This window comes from Carassius carassius, chromosome 4 (assembly GCF_963082965.1).
Source record: "Carassius carassius chromosome 4, fCarCar2.1, whole genome shotgun sequence".
Lineage (NCBI taxonomy): Eukaryota > Metazoa > Chordata > Actinopteri > Cypriniformes > Cyprinidae > Carassius > Carassius carassius.
In genome coordinates, this window is record NC_081758.1 from 21315717 (window position 1) to 21335939 (window position 20223).

The 20223-nt window shown below is 39.8% G+C and overlaps 2 protein-coding genes across 2 annotated transcripts in view; one reads left to right on the top strand and one right to left on the bottom strand.

Annotated features, from left to right (window-relative positions):
* LOC132134972 (N-acetylglucosaminyl-phosphatidylinositol de-N-acetylase-like) overlaps positions 1-12029 on the bottom strand; it is a 28210-nt gene extending 16181 nt beyond the window's left edge. The window contains exons 1-3 of the mRNA XM_059547174.1: positions 11483-12029; positions 11271-11342; positions 9490-9788 (exon numbers count right to left, since the gene is read on the bottom strand). Of these exons, the coding sequence (XP_059403157.1) occupies positions 9490-9788; positions 11271-11342; positions 11483-11846 (735 nt within the window). The 5' untranslated portion in view covers positions 11847-12029. The remainder of the gene's footprint in view (positions 1-9489; positions 9789-11270; positions 11343-11482) is intronic.
* Positions 12030-12211: 182 nt separating this feature from the next.
* The window catches only part of LOC132139481 (nuclear receptor corepressor 1-like), a 101858-nt gene continuing 93846 nt past the window's right edge, over positions 12212-20223 (top strand). Inside the window, exons 1-2 of the mRNA XM_059547852.1 lie at positions 12212-12376; positions 19365-19572. Coding sequence (XP_059403835.1) covers positions 19465-19572 — 108 coding nt within the window. The 5' untranslated portion in view covers positions 12212-12376; positions 19365-19464. The remainder of the gene's footprint in view (positions 12377-19364; positions 19573-20223) is intronic.

Consider the following 20223-nt stretch of genomic DNA (forward strand, 5'->3'; position numbering starts at 1 on the left):
ATATATATATATATATATATATATATATAAAAAATCAGATAGGAGTTTAAATGTCAATTAAAAATATTTTTGATACACAAATATCAACAAATATGAAGGAAGGATGACCCCTTTAAAAACACCCTACTGTTTTGTTCGTACTTTATTCCTGTGACAACAAAGCTGAATTTTCAGTAGCTAGCTATACTCCAGTCTCGGTAATCATGATCATTCTGAAACAAATCTAATGTTGATTAAGTTCAATTCAATTCAATTCAAGTTTATTTGTATAGCGCTTTTTACAATACAAATCGTTACAAAGCAACTTTACAGAAAATTATGTTTCTACAATATTTAGTAGTAGCTAGTAGATTGTGCACGTTTGACAGGATTTTAGAAAAAATAAAAATAAAAAAAAAATAATACAAGACGTAGTCAGCTAGACGATGAACTATCAATATTATTAATTAATAGTAATTATATGATGCAGTCACACATGTAGCAATAATTGTTAGTTCTGTTTGTTGATTCAAGGTTAGGATCATCTGGGGTCCTCTGAGGGTCAGCATCATCTCTTCTCAGGTGTTCTGGATCCAGACTGCAGCTTGTGTAAATCCTAGTTACCACGGGATGTAAATCCCGTGGCAAAACATAGAAACAAAATAGAGACATCATTAGCATAGCTGCTGATCCAACAAAGTAAAATTAGTTTAACCCAAGCTAAAGAATAAAAATGCAGATGCAACTACACTCACAATTTAAGAGATACATTGCTATCCTAGGAACTACCAAAAGTCCAGCATTTTGTGACCTTAGGGTGTGTGATGGGTTGTAGTGTGGTAGAAGGCTAGTTAGGTACGCAGGAGCTAAACCATTTAGGGCCTTATGGGTAAGTAATGATAATTTGTAACTGATACGGAACTTGGAATAGGTAGCCAGTGCAGAGACTGTAAAATTGGGGTAATATGATCATATTTTCTTGACCTGGTAAGGACTCTAGCCGCTGCATTTTGGACTACCTGTAGCTTGTTTATTGAAGAAGCAGGACAACCACCTAGAAGTGCATTTCAATAGTCCAGTCTAGAGGTCATGAATGCATGAACTAGCTTTTCTGCATCAGAAACAGATAACATGTTTCGTAGCTTGGCAATGTTTCTAAGATGGAAGAATGCAGTTTTTGTAACGTGGGAAATATGATTTTCAAAATACAAATTGCTGTCCAATATAACACCCAGATTTCTGACTGTAGAGGAAGTAACAGTACATCCGTCTAGCTGCAGATTGTAATCTACAAGATTCTGTGTGGTGTTTTTTGGTCCAATAATTAATATCTCTGTCTTATCCGAATTTAATTGGAGAAAATTATTTGTCATCCAATCTTTTATATTTTTAACACACTCTGTTAGCTTAGATAATTGGGAAGTTTCATCTGGTCTCGTTGAGATATGTAGCTGAGTATCATCAGCATAACAGTGGAAGCTAATTCCGTATTTTCTAATAATATTACCAAGGGGCAACATGTATATTGAAAATAGAAGGGGACCTAGGACGGATCCTTGTGGCACTCCATATTTTACTGATGATAAATGAGATGACACCCCATTTAAGTAAACAAAATGGAAGCGATCGGACAGGTAGGATCTAAACCATCTTAGAGCCTGCCCTTGAATACCTGTATAGTTTTGTAATCGATCTATGAGTATGTCATGATCTATGGTGTCGAACGCAGCACTAAGATCAAGTAAGACTAGAAGATTAAGATTAAGACAAGTAGATTAACTGCTCAAGAAACATTTAATTCATAAAATGTATTATTATTAAATGTTTGATGAATAGAAAGTCCAAAAGAACAATTATTATTTTAAAATGGAATTCTTTTGCAACAATTAAAGTATTTGGTGGCACTTTTTATCAAACAGACAGCTACTTGCATGAAGAAAATGTTTCTTGTGTTAAATTTAGTGCTGTCCATATTAAAAGATTAACAAGGCATTAAAGGAACACTCCACTTAAAAAAAACAAAAAACAATTCCCCTAGAATTAAAAAGTTGAGTTTTACCGTTTTCAAATCCATTCAGCCGATCTCTGGGTCTGGCGGTAGCACTTTTAGCTTAGCTTAGCATAAATCATTGAATCTGATTAGACTGTTAGCATCTCGCTCAAACATGACTGTGTGTGCTGTTGTTCTGTTGAGAAAGCGAAACTACTTTGTTTTTGCCTTACAAAAGAAAACATGTTTATATCATGTTTATAATAGGTTTTATGTTTTTGTCTCATCGCTCCGGCTGGACAAGGCATCACAATATGTTAAGAGGCGTAATATTTCCGTCTAGTGCTTGAGGAATTCTATCAATCACAATGATTGTGAATTCAATCACAATGCGCTGGATAGCTGGCCAATCACAGCATACCTTGCTTTTCAAAACACGCAGAAAATCGGCCGCACAAGTTGGGGCATAGAGGAGAAACCATGGAGAAACATGTGGAAAATAAAGTGTTTTTTTAAACCTTAAACCGCATAAACATTTCATTACACCAAATACACAAAATAATGTGAATTTTAGCAGCATCATATGACCCATTTAACGTTGCATTTACCTCTGGAAAGTTATCCAGTTCATTAAGTAGCTATAAAAATACTATAGGGAGCTTATGTATAAATTTGCCAAGTTTTTATTAAAACGACCTTATGTGCAATCGTGTAGTATATAAACGTTTTTATTTGAATGTGATTATTATATCTGAAAATAAATAGCATTGTATTTAATAGCTTTGTTGTTGTTCATTTTAACCTCTAATACCAAATGAAAGGGTTCCCTGTCTACTCACCCTTATATCATTACAAACCCGTAAGACCTACGTTCATCTTCGGAAAACAAATTAAGATATTTTTGATTAAATCTGAGAGCTTTATGACCTTGCATAGACAGCAACGCAACTGAAACGTTCAAGGCCCAGAAAGGAAGTAAGGGCTTTGTTAAAATAGTTCATGTGACACCAATGGTTCAACCTTAATTATATAAAGCTACGAGAATAATTTTTGTGCGCAAAGAAAACAAAAATAACAACTTCATTCAAAAATTCTTCTTTTCTGTGTCAGTGTCAGCCACTATTCACAAGAGTGCCATAATGCATGCGTGTGCATTCGCCTGCTTGTAAACAAGGCACAGCGCATACACGTTCTATGTCAGCAGCACCACACACATATGTTGTGTTACTCTCGTGAATGGCGGCGGGCACTGACACTGAAGAGAAGAATTGTTGAATAAAGGCATAATTTTTGTTTTCTTTATGTTCTAAAAATGAACGATGGTCTATAGGATTTGGAACAACATGAAAGTGGGTAATTAATGACAAAATGTAATTTTTTGGGTGAACTTTCCTTTTAAGGTAAACAGACGTTCGGTATCAGCAAATATCATTTTGAATAATCGGCTGTAATCTGCATCAGATGAGAAATGTAGTATCGGTGCATATCTAAGATATACACACACAATATATATATATATGGTAAGCAACATTTGTTCCATATAAATCATTCATCCCTATTGCCCTTTGTAAACTTTGTAAATCGAGCGAATTGGATCACTGCATGCACACCAATCCTGATCACTACACAGCGACCTTTCCTGAACCAGCTCAGGCCCAGATGACCCAGGCCTGGACTCAGACACGCAAACACACAGACACACACGCACACACAAAAGCTTAAATGTGCACATGAAAGCTGGATATTACCACAGTCTGCTGAGGTCATGCTATGCAAACGCAAGACCCAGAAGCTCATCTTTGCATGATAACATCTTGCAGTTGTCAGTTAACTATGCTTTGGTTTGAATCTCCAGCCAATTCTGTAACATGCTGTAGATAAAACAAATCAGGATGACCTCGAATGGAGTATTTGAGAGTAAAGTGATCTATGCTGTACCAAAGCTCATTTATTGTCATCTGGGTTTTTGCCAAATGTGAGGTGAAATCAAACCTTTGTGTGTTTGTGTACGTGCTTGTGAATAACTACTGAAATAACAAACTGATATTGTGGCATCACAATGACTGTTTTTGACAATCCTGCCCCATGGACTCTTTTTTTCAGGCTGTGTCAGTATAGAGTTCTCAGGGGGGTAGAGGACTGTCCTCGCTGAAGCTGAATCCTCAGGGGGATGGCTGAACTGAACCTAAATGTTTATTGGGCTTACCCATCTTACCCATCAAGTGAGGTCTTTATCATGTTCATTGTGCATTGTGAAGGAAAACCTGTTAATCATCAACATACTGTGATGAATAGAAATAAATGATGGGAATTTAGGGGTAATTAATGTACACGCCCCCCTTCATCGCAATGAATGAGTGTTGCGTAATTAAATGAGTGTATACAGCTGATGTGGGAGGAGATGAGGATTATTTAAGGACGTTTTGAGTGCTGCTCGAGAGAGAGAGTCGGGGAGCTCTCACTTGTGGGGACACGCTAGACGGCCGCTCGGGATAATTAGTGTCTCCGGCGGTGAAGACAGACAGTTAGTGGGGGGTAAATGTGTCAGATAGTTAGGGAACAACTGCCGGCTAGGAGAGCTCCTGATCGATGCACCCATAAACTGTACACTACAGAGAGACTGGAGAGACTGCTTGTGTCTGCCGAGACTGCTTGACTTGTGTCGGTCGAGTGACGCAAACGTGGAAGGGGATTTTCTGTGTCTCCTCCTCGTCGGACGTTGAGCTCGTCTGCTTGTGGACCAATACACTGAAAAAGGGGGGTAACGTGTTTTTATGTGATGGTGTCATGTTTTAACAGTTAATAAAGAATTGTGTGTTACTGACATCTGAGTGTGCTGATCTCTGCCCCCTGAATTCCGTGCGGTTGTTACACTGGTGGCAGCGGTGGGATTTAATCCCTAACGATAATAAAACAACCGGACGATGGAGGGCGGAGATGAGCACCGGGGTGTTTCAGTGGCTACCCCATCTACCTCAGCAGCTGTTACTGCATCTTCGTCTGTAGCCACAGCGCTATCATCAAACGTGTCTGTGGCACGTCCGGTATTTATGCCGGAGACCTTTACTGGCACGGGTCGGGAATGATCTGATTGGAAAGAACAGTTTGAGATGGCAGCTGTGGTGAATAATTGGAATGACGGAATGAAATTGAAATTTATGGCACTTTTATTATCAGGGCGCGCTCGAGATATTTACAGTGGTCTCTCGTTAGAGGCCAAGCGCAGCTATGTTTTATTGAAAGACGCTTTAGGTAAATGTTTTGAACCATGTGAAACCGCAGAATGGAATCGTGTTAGTTTCTCGTCTCGCAAGCGCATGCCGAATGAAACTTTACGTGAGTTTGGTAATGCGCTGCGGAGATTGGTGACTAAGGCATATTCTTCAGTAGGTGCAGATACACAGGATTTATTGGCTAGAGATCATTTTATTGCACATGTGGGAAATGCGGAGACTCGTATTCGATTGCGCAGTATTAAACCTATCACTCTAGAAGAAGCAATTAATATTGCAAGCGAATTCGAACTTATTCAGGGGTTAGAACAATGTACGATTACCCCTGATGCTCGAGTGCGTGGTTTACATATTTCTGCGGCAGAAAGTAAAGTAGATGCACTGACGGAGGTGGTGGATGCGCTTCGTAATGAAGTTCAGACGTTGCAAAAATCTGTACAACAACTTTGTGAGACAGTTCCCACATTATTAAGAAATAACATTGTTGAATCGTCAACTATAAGTGGGGTCGGAAAAAGGCAGGTGCAACCTTTAGGGGGTGGTTGCTGGGAATGTGGATGTAATCGGCATATTAGGAGAGACTGCCCTTATGTGCAGGGAAACGGGAGGGGGCAGGCATCATAGGCCGAATGTCTGCCCCAATACAGGATAATTTTTTTCAGTTGGCCTCATTGGTCCAAGGCAATCCTGGGATTTACCTTGCTGCAAAATTAGGTGGGTGTGACGTCAAACTTTTGGTTGATACAGGCGCCCAAGTCTCAATAATACCGAAACACAGGTGGCTTACTATTACGAATGGTGGGGCTCACCTTGAACATCATGAGGGCGTGGTTAGAGTGGCTAATGGGGGGAGGATGCCGATTTTGGGTCGTTGGCAAACGGTATGCCAATTTGACTCCCTAACTGTCATTACAGAGTTTCTTGTGGCAGATTTGGAGCCGCAGGAAATTCTGCTTGGCTCTGACTTTTTGCTAAAATATGGCGCTATTATTAATCTCGATCAAAAGAGCTGTCGATTGATGGGAAAACAGATTCCCCTTTTGTTTGGCAATAATAATGGTATGCAGCCCTGTGATGTGATTGTGCACGTTGATACACCGGTTCCACCTCGTAGTGAAGTTTTGATTACAGGGGCGGTGGAGGGGGCGTCTGATAGTTTACAGGGCATGTTAGAACCTTCTTCCTCCCTTTATAACCATTGTGATCTTTTGGTGGCAAGGGTAGTGTGTAGGGTGGAACAAGGTATTTTGCCCGTTCGTGTAATTAATGTCACTGATGACACTCATATTTTAAAGCGTGGAATGAAAGTGGGTAAGTTATTTTTTGATGTTGTGGTAGAGGGAGAAGACGGGGTTATGGATAATAAGCCCACATTTTCTGTGGACACGCTTATAGATCGACTGAATTTACACGAAAAGGGCTTTGGAGAGGCTGAAACGCGTGCAGTGCGTGAGTTATTGTGCAAAAATGTATCCGTTTTTAGTTTAAATGATGCAGATTTAGGGCGGACACAATTAATAACGCATCAGATCGAGACGGGGGATGCCAAACCTATTAAATTACACCCGCGTCGTGTTCCCCTTCATCTGCAAGATGAAGTGACTGAGCATATTAGGGATATGCAGGTAAACGGAATTGTACAGCCATCGTGTAGTCCGTGGGGGGCACCTGTGGTTCCGGTACGAAAGAAAGACGGGACCCTTCGATTTTGCGTTGACTATAGGCGGTTGAATGATGTAACGCGGAAAGATGCGTATCCCCTACCGCGTATTGATGATGCGCTGGATAGCCTTGCCCATGCCCAGTGGTTTTCTACTCTTGACCTGGCCAGTGGATACTGGCAGGTCGAGGTAGACCCTAGAGATAAACATAAGACCGCGTTTATAACACGACAGGGGCTATTTGAATTTAATGCTTTGAGCTTCGGGTTGTGCAACGCACCGAGCACATTCCAGCGTCTTATGGATTTGGTGTTGGCAGATTTACAGTGGACCACTTGCCTTGTTTATCTAGACGACATTATTGTTTTTGGGAGAACATTCGGGGAACATCTACAATGGCTGGATGAGGTCCTCGGTAAATTACGCCGCGCGAACCTGAAGGTTAAGCCATCTAAATGTACATTGTTTGCTACCCAGGTCCGTTATTTGGGGCACGTTATAGTGGCTGAGGGAATACGAGCGGATCCAGTTAAAATAGATGCGGTGAGACAATGGCCTGTACCAAAGAATCAAACTGAAGTTCGAAGTTTTGTGGGGCTGGCATCTTACTATCGGCGATTTATTGAAGGGTTCGCTGAGATTGCGCGACCATTACATCGCCTCACTGAGAAAGGTCGGAAATTTAAATGGGATGGGGAGTGCCAGCGGGCGTTTTTACAGCTTAAAACAGCCCTTGTGACAACTCCAGTGCTTGCGTATCCCGACCCGCACAAGGCATTCATTTTAGACACTGATGCGAGTGATATGGGCATCGGTGCTGTGTTGTCACAAGAGGTGGATGGCTTGGAGCGGGTTGTGGCGTATGCTAGTCGAGCTTTAACAAAACAGGAACGCAGGTATGCCACCACGAAAAAGGAGTTGCTTAGTTTAGTAGTATTTACTAAATATTTCAAGCATTATTTGCTTGGGAAGGAATTTATATTGCGTACTGACCATAGCTCCTTAAGGTGGCTTCATAATTTTCAGGGGCTGGAAGGACAGCTGGCTAGATGGGTTGAACAGTTGGCCAGTTTTCAATATAAAATTGTGCACCGCCCAGGGAAAAAGCATGTTAATGCTGATGCGCTTTCACGCTTGCCCTCATTTGGTGCCAAGTGGGAAGATTTTTCAGATTCATGTCTGGAGGTTAGTGCTTCTGTTTGTGCTGTATGTGAAACGGCTCCTTCGGGGGAAATTGAGGATGATATGGTGGGGGCGCAGAAGAAGGATGCCGTTTTACAGATTGTAGAACAGTTGCTGTCACGGGGGGAGGAGGGGCGTGTGGAAGCACAGATACGAGAAGAAGTCAGAGCGTTTTTGCCCGTGTGGGAGCAGCTGGAGTTTGAGCGAGGGCGGTTAGTGCGTAAACCGCCCCTTAATACAGATGCTGCATTAAAAATTCAGGTGGTCCTTCCGAAGGTGATGGTTCCAGAGGTTTTGAAAATGTTGCATAATTCTGCTACGGGTGGTCATTTAGGTGTACAAAAATTGCAGGCGAAGGTGAAAGATCGGTTCTATTGGCCTGGGTGGTTTGGGGATGTAAAGAAGTGGTGTAGGGAATGTACGGAGTGTGCATCTCGTAAATCTTCAGCACTGAGTGCTCGTGCCCCTTTGCAAACTTCTTTTGTTTCTCGGCCCTTTGAACGGGTAGCGGTAGATATCTTGGGCCCTTTGCCCTTAACTGGAGAGAAGAATAAGTATATCCTGGTAATCGGGGATTATTTTTCAAAGTGGACAGAAGCTTTTGCGCTTCCAAATCAAGAAGCAGTGTCCTTAGCTGAAGTTTTGGTGCAGGAGTGGGTGTGTAGATTTGGGGTCCCACGCAGTATTCACTCGGATCAGGGTAGAAACTTTGAATCAAAGTTATTTACAGAGCTGTGTGGCTTGCTGCAGATGCATAAAACAAGAACTACAGCTTATCATCCGCAGTCGAACGGCATGGTGGAGCGTTTTAACCGTACCTTACTGTCCATGCTGTCTTTGTTTGTGGATGGTAACCAGCAGAACTGGGACACGCTTCTGCCTTACGTTATGATGGCTTATAGGAGCAGTACACATGCTACTACAGGGTTTTCGCTATATAAGGTTCTGTTTGGGCGGGAGATTGTTTTGCCTGTGGATGTTGTGTTGGGAGTGGGGGAGACGGAACGTTTTGATTCGGCAAATGATTATGTGGAGAAAGTAGCTGAAAGCTTGTCTACGGTAGTAGAGGCTGTGAAAGCACATCAACTAAAAGCATCAGGGAGGCAGAAACGATATTTTGATATAAAGGTTTCCCATCAGTTTTATACAGAAGGGGAATGGGTGTGGGTGAAAAATAGGGTGCGTAAGCGTGGGCTGTGTCCGAAGTTACAAAGGCATTTTGTGGGGCCGTTTGTTGTCATTGAGCGGGTTACAGATGTCTTGTATCGAATAGCGCCAAAAGAAAAAGGGCTTGAGCGAGTTGTGCATTTTAATCGTCTTAAGCCATATGTTTCTAATGTATTTGCAGGAAGGCCGGAATTTCAGAGTGCTGGGGGGGATCGGATGTCGGTTGGGGAAAGGAGTACGCTGCATCCTGACCCCGCGCTACTGGCTGATTCCGCACCGTATCCTGACCCTGCACCACTGGCTGATTCTGTACAGCATCCTGACCCTGCACCACTGGCTGATTCTGTACCGCATCCTGACCCTGCACCACTGGCTGATTCTGTACCGCATCCTGACCCTGCACCACTGGCTGATTCTGCACCGCATCCTGACCCTGCACCACTGGCTGATTCTGCACCGCATCTGGACCCTGCACTACTAGCTGATTCTGCACCGCCTTTTGATTCTGCACTACTTCCTGACTCTGCTCTGCATCCTGATCTTGTGTCGGATGCTGTGATGCCTTCTGTTTCCAACCTGTTGCCTGCAGCCCTTTCTGGTGACAGCTCTGGTGTGGCTGTGCCTAGTGGACCCGTAGCCCGTGAGTCCTGGTCTGGGACAAATAACGGAATTGCTGAGGGACGTTTGTCGCGGCCCAGGAGGGTACCGGCCCGGTTGTTGGACTACGAATTATCTGTTTGACTCGAGGACGAGTCTTTTTCGCTTGGGAGGGGGGTAGTGTGATGAATAGAAATAAATGATGGGAATTTAGGGGTAATTAATGTACACGCCCCCCTTCATCGCAATGAATGAGTGTTGCGTAATTAAATGAGTGTATACAGCTGATGTGGGAGGAGATGAGGATTATTTAAGGACGTTTTGAGTGCTGCTCGAGAGAGAGAGTCGGGGAGCTCTCACTTGTGGGGACACGCTAGACGGCCGCTCGGGATAATTAGCGTCTCCGGCGGTGAAGACAGACAGTTAGTGGGGGGTAAATGTGTCAGATAGTTAGGGAACGACTGCCGGCTAGGAGAGCTCCTGATCGATGCACCCATAAACTGTACACTACAGAGAGACTGGAGAGACTGCTTGTGTCTGCCGAGACTGCTTGACTTGTGTCGGTCGAGTGACGCAAACGTGGAAGGGGATTTTCTGTGTCTCCTCCTCGTCGGACGTTGAGCTCGTCTGCTTGTGGACCAATACACTGAAAAAGGGGGGTAACGTGTTTTTATGTGATGGTGTCATGTTTTAACAGTTAATAAAGAATTGTGTGTTACTGACATCTGAGTGTGCTGATCTCTGCCCCCTGAATTCCATGCGGTTGTTACAATACTTATATTTATTTGTATGCACACATGCTGGTTTAATGTTTTTGTGGAAACTGATGCATTTTTACAGGAAATTTGACGAGTAAAGTTCAAAAGAACAGCATTTATTGGAATTATAAATCTTTTGTCACTTCTGATAAATTTTAAATAAATTTTAGTGTATTATGATTTCCACAAAAATATTAAGCAACAAAAACTGTTTTGAGCATTGATAAAAAAAAAAATAAAAAAAATGAAAAAGAAAATATCACCCCCCCAAAAAAAAAAACATATTACATTATGGCTGCTGAGAATTCAGGAACACATTTAATCTTAAAATACATTAAAATAGAAAGAATTTATTGTATATTCATCATAATAATATTTCTACATTTAATAGTAGTTTTATTGTATTTTTGTTCAAATAAATGCAACCTTGGCAAACATAATTGATGACATTCTTGATGATGAAGATGTTAAAATGTAAAATTTTTCATGTTTCATGTTTTAATTTTATGAATTTATTTATTCTATGGTATACAAAAAGTGTGCTATATTTTAGGGACAGTTCCAGTCAACATAAATTTTTCATACAATGATGGTGACTTTTGGTGAACAGGTTTGGATCAACATGTGAAGTAAATGAGGACAGGCTTTTACATTTTAGGGTTTAAACTGTGTGTTGGCCTTACTTGTCATATATGATGGTAACGGTTTGATGGGATTCCCAGAACTGCACAGCTGTCAAGCAGTTCCCTTTTGAGTCCTTGATTGTTGTAATTGCCTGAGCATTGCAGAGACATTTTAAGTTTCTCTTTGACGTTATATCCAAAATACTTCAGCAGAAGCTCAAATGTCTTTATTCAATCAGTTAACAAAGATTCAGGTTATGGTTGTGATTTATTCACCGAATAATAAACCTACCTGTCGACAAACATAACAAATAAAGAGCTGCGTGTGATTCAACAAGTTTTAAGACTATATGTGCAAAGAACATGCATTCATCATCTGGATGTGCAGTGACGAACAGAGCTCGCGTCTCGCTGGCGGTCACGCGCGGCTTCTCGTCCTCGCGGTTCCGTGGGAGCGCGCTGGACCTCACTTGTGTTGGACAAAAATTTGAATTTCCAACGGTGTATAAAGGGGTGGATATTTTATTTCGTAAGAGTGGCCATAACTTTCCATATCTGTAATACACAAACAGAAATAGTGTAAGCCACAAAGACAAGTATGATGGTAACGAAAACAAACATCTCGTCCGCGCCATCAAAGAGTCCGTGTGGAACATCGTTACGTCACCAGTGGTTCCTATAGATCTGTAGAGTGAATTGTTCACACACAAAAAATGATCTGTTACTGTAGGACACTTTAAAATTATTTCTATTTCCAACCTTTATACCCCAAATAATGTTGATGTCCCAAAAAGCCACAATTGCGTGACAGAGTTGATCAACGTATCTTTAACAAATATCTTAGTTGGAATAATTTCAAAAAAGCATATGCAAAACAATTATTAACAAGGGCATCCGTTACTTTTGTAATTTTAGTTTTATTATTTTTTATAAAACGCATCTTTCCTGTAATCCAGGTTTGGGTGGGGTGAAGGCCGCCTGTGGGGACAGTTTGAACGTCACACCGTTTCATCCTGTGTATCTGCTTGAGGGAAACTACTTCACTTCGTCTCCTCAGGTGCACCAAAGCTGCACAAAATGCAAGCCACCCTGCATTCAGCAAGAAGAAACCGGTACACTTGTGACGCATATTAATTTCTGTCGTATAATCCTATGGAAAGCGACTTGAACTCATATCCACGACTCAGTGAGGACAAATAACTCGCCTGTGTTTGAAGTGTGTGAGTGCTCGCGCATATAGTTCCCAGTATTTATACGATTAAAAATGGTCTCTGTCTCATATAACCTTGTTATTTGTACACGCTGTGACTATACAGATCAGAACATGTAAATAGGAAAATGTTTGCATTATTTTGTCACTTATTGGGGTTACTATGCTACCATTATCCATTTACATCCAGTCTTTGTGCTAAGCTAGGCTAGCGGTGGGTGCGTCAAATAACACTTACAGAACGCACAGAAATGAAAAAGATGTATGGACTTATCTAACTCTGGGGGATACTGTGAATAAGCTAAAGTCCCAAAAGTCGGAGTGTTCCTTTAAGACATAACACATTTTTGCCACCTGCTGGCACATTTTGTGTAATACAAAGAAATGAGAACTGAACGAATCAATTAACGATTCTGAACGAATCATTTTGGTGAACGAACTGAAAATGAACGAATCTCTTGAAAGAATCATAATTTCCACCACTATCGCGCAGTCTCACTGAGTTACACTACAGCACGTTTGAACCGCACAGACTCGCCTTTCAGCGCTCACTGGAGTGTCTCTAAGGACATGAGGTGAGTGTTTTATTGAAGGTGAAGATTTTTAAGCCCCTTTGAGTTGAACTACACGCAGAATAGTGAGAGCTCAGCGCTTGTGTTCAAGATGGCGACGCGGGTTTGAATGCAAAGGTGAAGCGTTCAGCCAGCGCCGCTTTCCTTTGTAGACTCTCTCTCGTCGTGTTGTGCACTGTATAATAAAAATAATATAGATGCTCTCCTATGCGGTTGATTTACATCTCTGCGTACCCGAGAAATTTAGTTTATGCGTTTGGTTTCCGGTTAAATAGTTTTCCTCGTATGAAGTAACAGTAAGTAGCTTGCTGGCTAACGGCGTTAGTGAGAGTTTATACCAAATAAAAAGCATTTTTAAAGTCCCTTCTGTCACATATACACATTAGCCGCGACTTATCTTACATGTGGTATCCGTTTATTGTATGCAAATACACTAAATAGTCTGTAAATGCATGCTTGAAACAAGAATAACAGAGTGTTGAATGTGAAACCAGCTGCAGATATGTGTCGGTTTTGCTGCCTGGAAATGACATAAAGTTTGGACTTGTGCACCTGTATAACGTTATGTGTGTCACAACTGATGGCCGTTCTGTGCAGCAGAGTCTGTTGAGGAGTAATCTTGTTATTATCAGCCTTAAAGATTACACATGCTGATTACACATGGCATGCTTGGAAAAAAGTATCTGTTAGACAAAACATTGTTTTTTTAATGCATATCTAAATATTCATATGTTCCCTTCTTCCCCTTTCAATTTAGCACCCCTATACACAATGCATTAAGAGCCAAATCTGTTTTCTCTCACAGTGGGTTCATAATAGGACACACAAAGCGAAAGTACCTTTAAGCATTTTAGTTCCAGCCACAGACCCCTCATGTCTGGTTTGTGTATGAGTGTAAAAGGTACTCCGATACTATTGAGGGTAACATGTTTTAGTCACTTTCCAACTGTTGTTCTTGGTAAGTGTTAACTTCTGGCATGTCAAAATGTAGATTAGCACACACAAACCCTTGAATACATTTTCAACCTTTTTCAGACCTGTTAATTAGGATACACATTGACTGCCATTAAAGCAGAAGTTCACAGCAAGCACGCTCATGACTCCGTAGGGTAAAAAAGAAAAGTTGTCAGAGTTCATTCACACTTACAGTCCAGACTTTGAGCCGTTCTGTTGAAGGCGACAGACCCAGGTCGATTTGCCTTTAGTGTTTTGTGAAGAATCAGGCTGTTTTGAACTCTAAACTCAAAGATGACTTTCAAAGCGATGCTGGTTGGTGGTCCATCTGGTTGTTAATTATAAAACGCCTCTTTCCATTTTGACCCTGCAGAAGAACCTAGCTTTGTTTGCAGCTATGCTTGCAGCTTAATAAGGCTTGCCATCAGGAAAGATAGTGTGCCTGTAAAGAATTCCATTCCAATTTCTCCTTTCAGTTGGTTTTTATAGGCATTGGCTAATGTGCTGGCTGAGGGACAGTGGAGTGGAACACAGGACGTGTAACTGTTGTGCTGCCGTGTCTGTGGCCAAGCATGGCACAGTAATGCTGGTGAGTGAGAAAGCACCGGAAAATACTTCGAGGCAAGCTGCCACGTTGACTCTTGAGTTTTGGAGAGGTTTTGATCCCATTGTGACTTTTTTTTTATTTTATATTTTCTCACTCATCCCTCTTGATAAAACTGATTATCTTGTTCAAAGGACAGGTCAACACTTGGTGGTTTGTTTTGTTGCAGAGCAGTGGCTGTATTAAGTGTTTGTTGAGATGTTTACAGACTCCTAATCTACTTTTGTAAATGCATATTAATGATTTTGTTGTGAATGATTCATTCATGCATGAATGCATGCATATTATTATTATTTATTTTATATTATGTATATACATTTTCTTCTTTAGTATAATAAGCATGCATATGCACACCATCCGAGACCACACACTCACTTGATTCTTTATTTACCAAACGCCTTTGTCAGGTATCATGTAAAGAATAAAGAATCACCTGCAAGTTAGTGTGCAGTCTTATGCTTCTTTATGCTATATTTTATTATTATTATTAACCATTATGTTTAATCTAAAATTACTTAGATTTTCTGATAATACAACATCAACATTCACTGTATGGAGAGAAAAAAACTACAGCTATAAAACAGAAACTTGTTGATTTACTAGATAAAACCAACACACCAGTTCATATGCATAGATTATTTTACCTGATTTGAAGTGTGCACTGCAAACACGAGCATTATTTATGATCATCTCCGTCCAGTCTGTACGCCGTATTGCATTCAACCACAATTGTCGTCTTGATTTCTGTGAAGGAATGTCTAATGAATCCGGTAAAACTTTAGTTTTGAAACAAAAGTGCTGTTCCTTCTATTCTGGCAGCCAAAAACACAATGAGAAGACATTATAAAAAGTCAAAAACTTTTAGCGCACCTGCTATGAGTTCTGCCTTATGTTTTGCCTCCAGCTAGAGCGGTGAAGTCACAGTGACGTAGGCGATTAAGGGGTCTATTCCTGTCTCTATAGAAATATGAACTTTTGTCATATAGCGGTCATATATATATATATATATATATATATATATATATAATTTTTTTTTTTACCAAATGAGATTTAAGACTAATTATAAATGAAAATGTGTCTTTTTATTATTTCTTAGAAAGAGAGAGAGAGAGCCCCGCCTGCATGCTCACCATCTTCAAACAACACGAGCGCTGTCTTGCTCTCTCTCCCTTGCGCATATTAATCAAAATCAATTAACACGATGGTGTCGAATAAAAAAAAAACTATCCAGTGATGAAATGTTTTCTGTGTTGTCAAATCTTGTGCGATATCCTAAACTGCAGAGATAATTAAACAACGCGTGCCGTACACGTCTGATTCGCGAAGTGATTCCTTTGAACTGATTCAATTTAATGAATGGTTTAAACAACTGACCTGTCCAACACTGAACTCACGCGACGTCTGAATTGGTGTAAAAAAAAATCTATAACACTTTACAATAATGTTCTATTTATTAAACTATTTAACTACATTATTTAACATTTACTATTACTAAAGTGCACTTTTACAACATTGTTAATTTCAACATTTAGGGTATAGCCTTCATCGTTGAAATCAAAAGTTGTACAGTATTTGTTAACATAGTTAATGCACTGTGAAGTAACATTACCAAACAATTAACAGCTGTGTTTTTATAAACTAAGATAAACAAAGATTAATAAATATAGTAACAAAAGTATTGCTCGTGGTATGTTTGTTAGTTAATAACATGTTAACAATTCAAACCATATCCTAAAGTTACAAACAAATAATTTACTTTAAATTAAATAATACTGTTTATTATTTAATTTAATTTTAATTTTATTTTATTAATGGTTTAAATCATTTAAAATGAGAATGTAAGTGTGCTCACCCCATTTTTGTTTGTAAGAAAAAATTAAATTAGATTTCATATCGCAATATATATCGCAGAAAAATAAAATATCGCAATGTCATTTTTTCCCAATATCGTGCAGCCCTACTGCATACATGCAACATGAGCAGTTTTTGATTTAAATTAGACTGTATACATGAACTACATCTACATAAAACATATCTGAACAAAACAGACAGCAGGTGGCGCTTAAGCCGGGCTCAGACAACAGGAGTTTTAAAATTGTTACCGATTATAAAATCTGGTTTCAGCACACACACAATGAGAATCTTTGTGGATTTTCTTCCCTCAAATCTTAAACATCCACACACTACAAGATCTAGGGGTGTACGATATATATCGGCTGATAATTAATGCGCATCTCGTCAGTAAAGCCGGTTGTCTAATCAGTGGTAAATTCCATCAGGTGCTCCATCCCTCTTTGAAAAAAAGTAAAAAGTCTGCAGTATGGGAATACTTTGGATATAAAAAAAAAAAAAACGAGTTCGGGGTTGTCCTTGAGGATGGATCCAATTTGCAGAAAATGTGGAAGTGGCAAAGTGGGTGCAAAAGCAGACAATACATCCAACTTCTTCGCGGACACCATCCCTCTGTGCAGATTAAGGTGTCGCATTTATAAAAAGTTATAAATTAAGGCTGATTTCCGCGAGCTAGAGGGAATGCTGCAGCAGTCATGAACATGGAATTTACAGTATAACACGGATGTCACATAAAATGCACAATTTAATGGATGGGTAAATCAAAAATAGGTATGACTTGTGTATGTGAATATTTAAAGCGCAAAGAAACTACTATATAAATTGCTTGTTTCTGCATGTCTCTGAGTGGTGCCATTTGATCTACTACACACTAAAGTACGCATGACACTAATGGTGTTTTCAATGTCAACATAAACATCAGTAGAGCTGCTCTGAGAGAAAACGTTAACATTTCCTAGTTTCATTTAAAAAAACTATTGTCATACACTCTGAAACTCCTACAACCCATCAAGATATAAGTTTGATTTATCTTGAAATTATGACAAATATATTAGCATTGTTCAATGTACTTCAAAGTTATAATAACAGCAATAATGATATTCTTGATATTATTTAATAATTTTTAAGGAATATCATGTTTGTCCATGTTTTAACTTAATTTAGCCTACCTCTGTTGTGCAGAACTTTGCCAAAAATAAAGTTGTTAAATTTTCACTTGATAACATTTTAAAACATTAAAGTTTGATATTCATAAGGTGTATAGCTTTATTTTTTACGTTTTTTTTTTCTTTGGAAGGGAGACTTCAGTACTTTCATTAAAATGGTTTAAGGTTTGTTGTAATAAAGGATTTTGTTCACTCAAATAACTTAATATAATAACTTATATTTTCTGAGACTATTATCATACCGTGAAAATCTGGAAAAATGTAACTCTCAGTATGTCCACTCTATATCGAATAGGCCCCACCTTCTGAGTAAAAGTACTGAATTGAGCACTTAAATATTTCAAATTATAGACTCAAAAGCACATGCAAATGATACATTCCACCATCTGTCCCAAGTGCCTTTCACAATGAAGTATTTGCAGGAATTTCCTTGCGTTACAAGTGCGTAAACTGTGGGAATCAGTAGAATTATGCACAATCCCACTACGAAATTCAAGACCTATTGCTTTGAATAGAGGAATAGAAGTGGGGTCACTGGAATAGCATAGCTGTTACAACTCTCTACATTGCATGTAAATAATTTGCATATGTGAGTAAATGTCCACTCTGGGTGACTAAATGATGTCTAGCTTTGGCCATTGGCTAATAAATTCTCAGATTTTACTTGCCAGTGTATGAGTTGGAGGCTAAGTATAAGTTTAGCACAGATATATTTTGACTCCCTGAACACTGACTGAGCACTTCACCGTTTCGCTCTCTGTCAAGTGATCTGTGCTGTTTTACATACATCTCAATGGATGCGAAGCATACCTGTATTTGACGTACCATAAAATCTATTGTGATGACTCGCCGTCGCTTTGCTGATAGCAAACACATGCAAACAGAGAGAGCTGTCCAGTCACAGATAGCACTGGCACTGAGCGTTAAGGTCAACAGGTGTGCTTTCACAAGACATTACATCGGGAAACAGCACGTTACCATTAATTTGCATACTCTCATATGCAAATTACTTTGCGTGAGTCTTAATCAGTATTAACTTGAAAAATAACTGAAGATCAGATGGCATTGTTTTAATGTTCAAATTCAAAGTTTCACCCAAAAATGTAAATCTTGTCATCATTACTCACCCTTATGTTGTTCTAAAACTGTATGACTTTCATTCTTCCGTGGAACATAAAAGGTATTTTGAGAAATGTCTATAGCATGCAAGTCAAAACCTGTTCTTCCAAAAACGTGAGGTTTATAATATGAAAATAAGAATATTTAACTTTGATAAATAATTTAAGGAGTCTTCTCAGTATTTTAATTGCTAATAAATATTGCTGCAAAATTTCCCTGCTATTGGTATTGAGTGCTGAAATGTTGATACGGTTGACAGGTTGTGAAGTATGTGAGTTTTTATTAGCCTAAAAACCATAAAAACAGCAGAAAGGCAGAGTCATGGGCATGGAGTCATTATTGAAAAGACAGATGCCACATGGTGCAGTCATTTTCTTTGATGTGCTTTGTGTCGACATTGACATCATTAAAAATCTCATGGGCTGGATAAAAATCGAAATGTCATTTTAGGAAGCCAGAACTTTTTTCTGGAAATCCAAGCAGAACATTTGCATAGCAATCCTGTGAAACACAACATGTTTTGTCAGTAGAGATGGTTGCCATTTGATCGCACATGTGATTTGAGACCTTTAAAACCTTGCTTGGTCATTGAAAGAGTTTGTACCCAAGACTCCTTCAGAATGTTTGGCTCTTGAAAAGTTCTGATGTTTTCTCTCTCTCTCTCTCTCTCTCTCTCTTTGTCTCTCTCTCTTCCTCAGGTGGTTTGACAGCGTAATCATGCCGACTTTGAGCCCATGATTGAGTAGCAGTGCTCCAGGCCCCGTCTGAGCCTCCAGCATCCCACCAGACAGCTGCATCATGTCTAGTTCAGGCTTTCCCCCCAGCCAGGGATCCTTCAGCAGCGAGCAGAGCCGTTACCCTGCTCACTCAGTGCAGTACGCCTTCAGCTCCACACGCCACCCTTCGGTCAGTACCACACACAACCTCATCTGCATCTAGGGCTGTGACGGTGGCTGATTTTTACCACCGCGGTAGTCATGGACCAACAACCGCCGGTGGCGCGGTGTTTGAAAAAAAAAAAAAGAAAAAAAAACCCCACTAAAAAAACCACTAAAACACTAAAAAAAAAGAAGAAAAAAAAATATATATATATATGTGTATAAATATATTAGTGTCAAAATTTGCTCGTTAACGAAGGCGATAATTTTTTTTCCAGTTTAACGTATTCAAATTATTTTACGTAGGGGCGGGGATGGCCACCCACTCACAACTGCTGCTTCTGTCACTTTTTCTCATGACAAGAAGTGAATTTATTCAGTCGCAGAATGACTGAACAGGAGACGTTTCAGACACGCGCTCCACTTCACTTTATTATCAGGTGCAAATTAAGCGAGCGCGGACGGTCCTGTGCCCAAAGGCGGTGCGTGCTTCCTTTGTGCGTATCCTTTCATATCAAACTGCGAAATAAACTATGTGCAAGCAGTGTCGAGGTCAGTTAATTCATGGAATTACCAAAAAAGGTGATTAAAGCTGACTTAAACTGTGCATGCATGTAATATATTTTATATATATTATATACAGGATATATTTATGTATGCATGTCTAGAAATCAGCCCA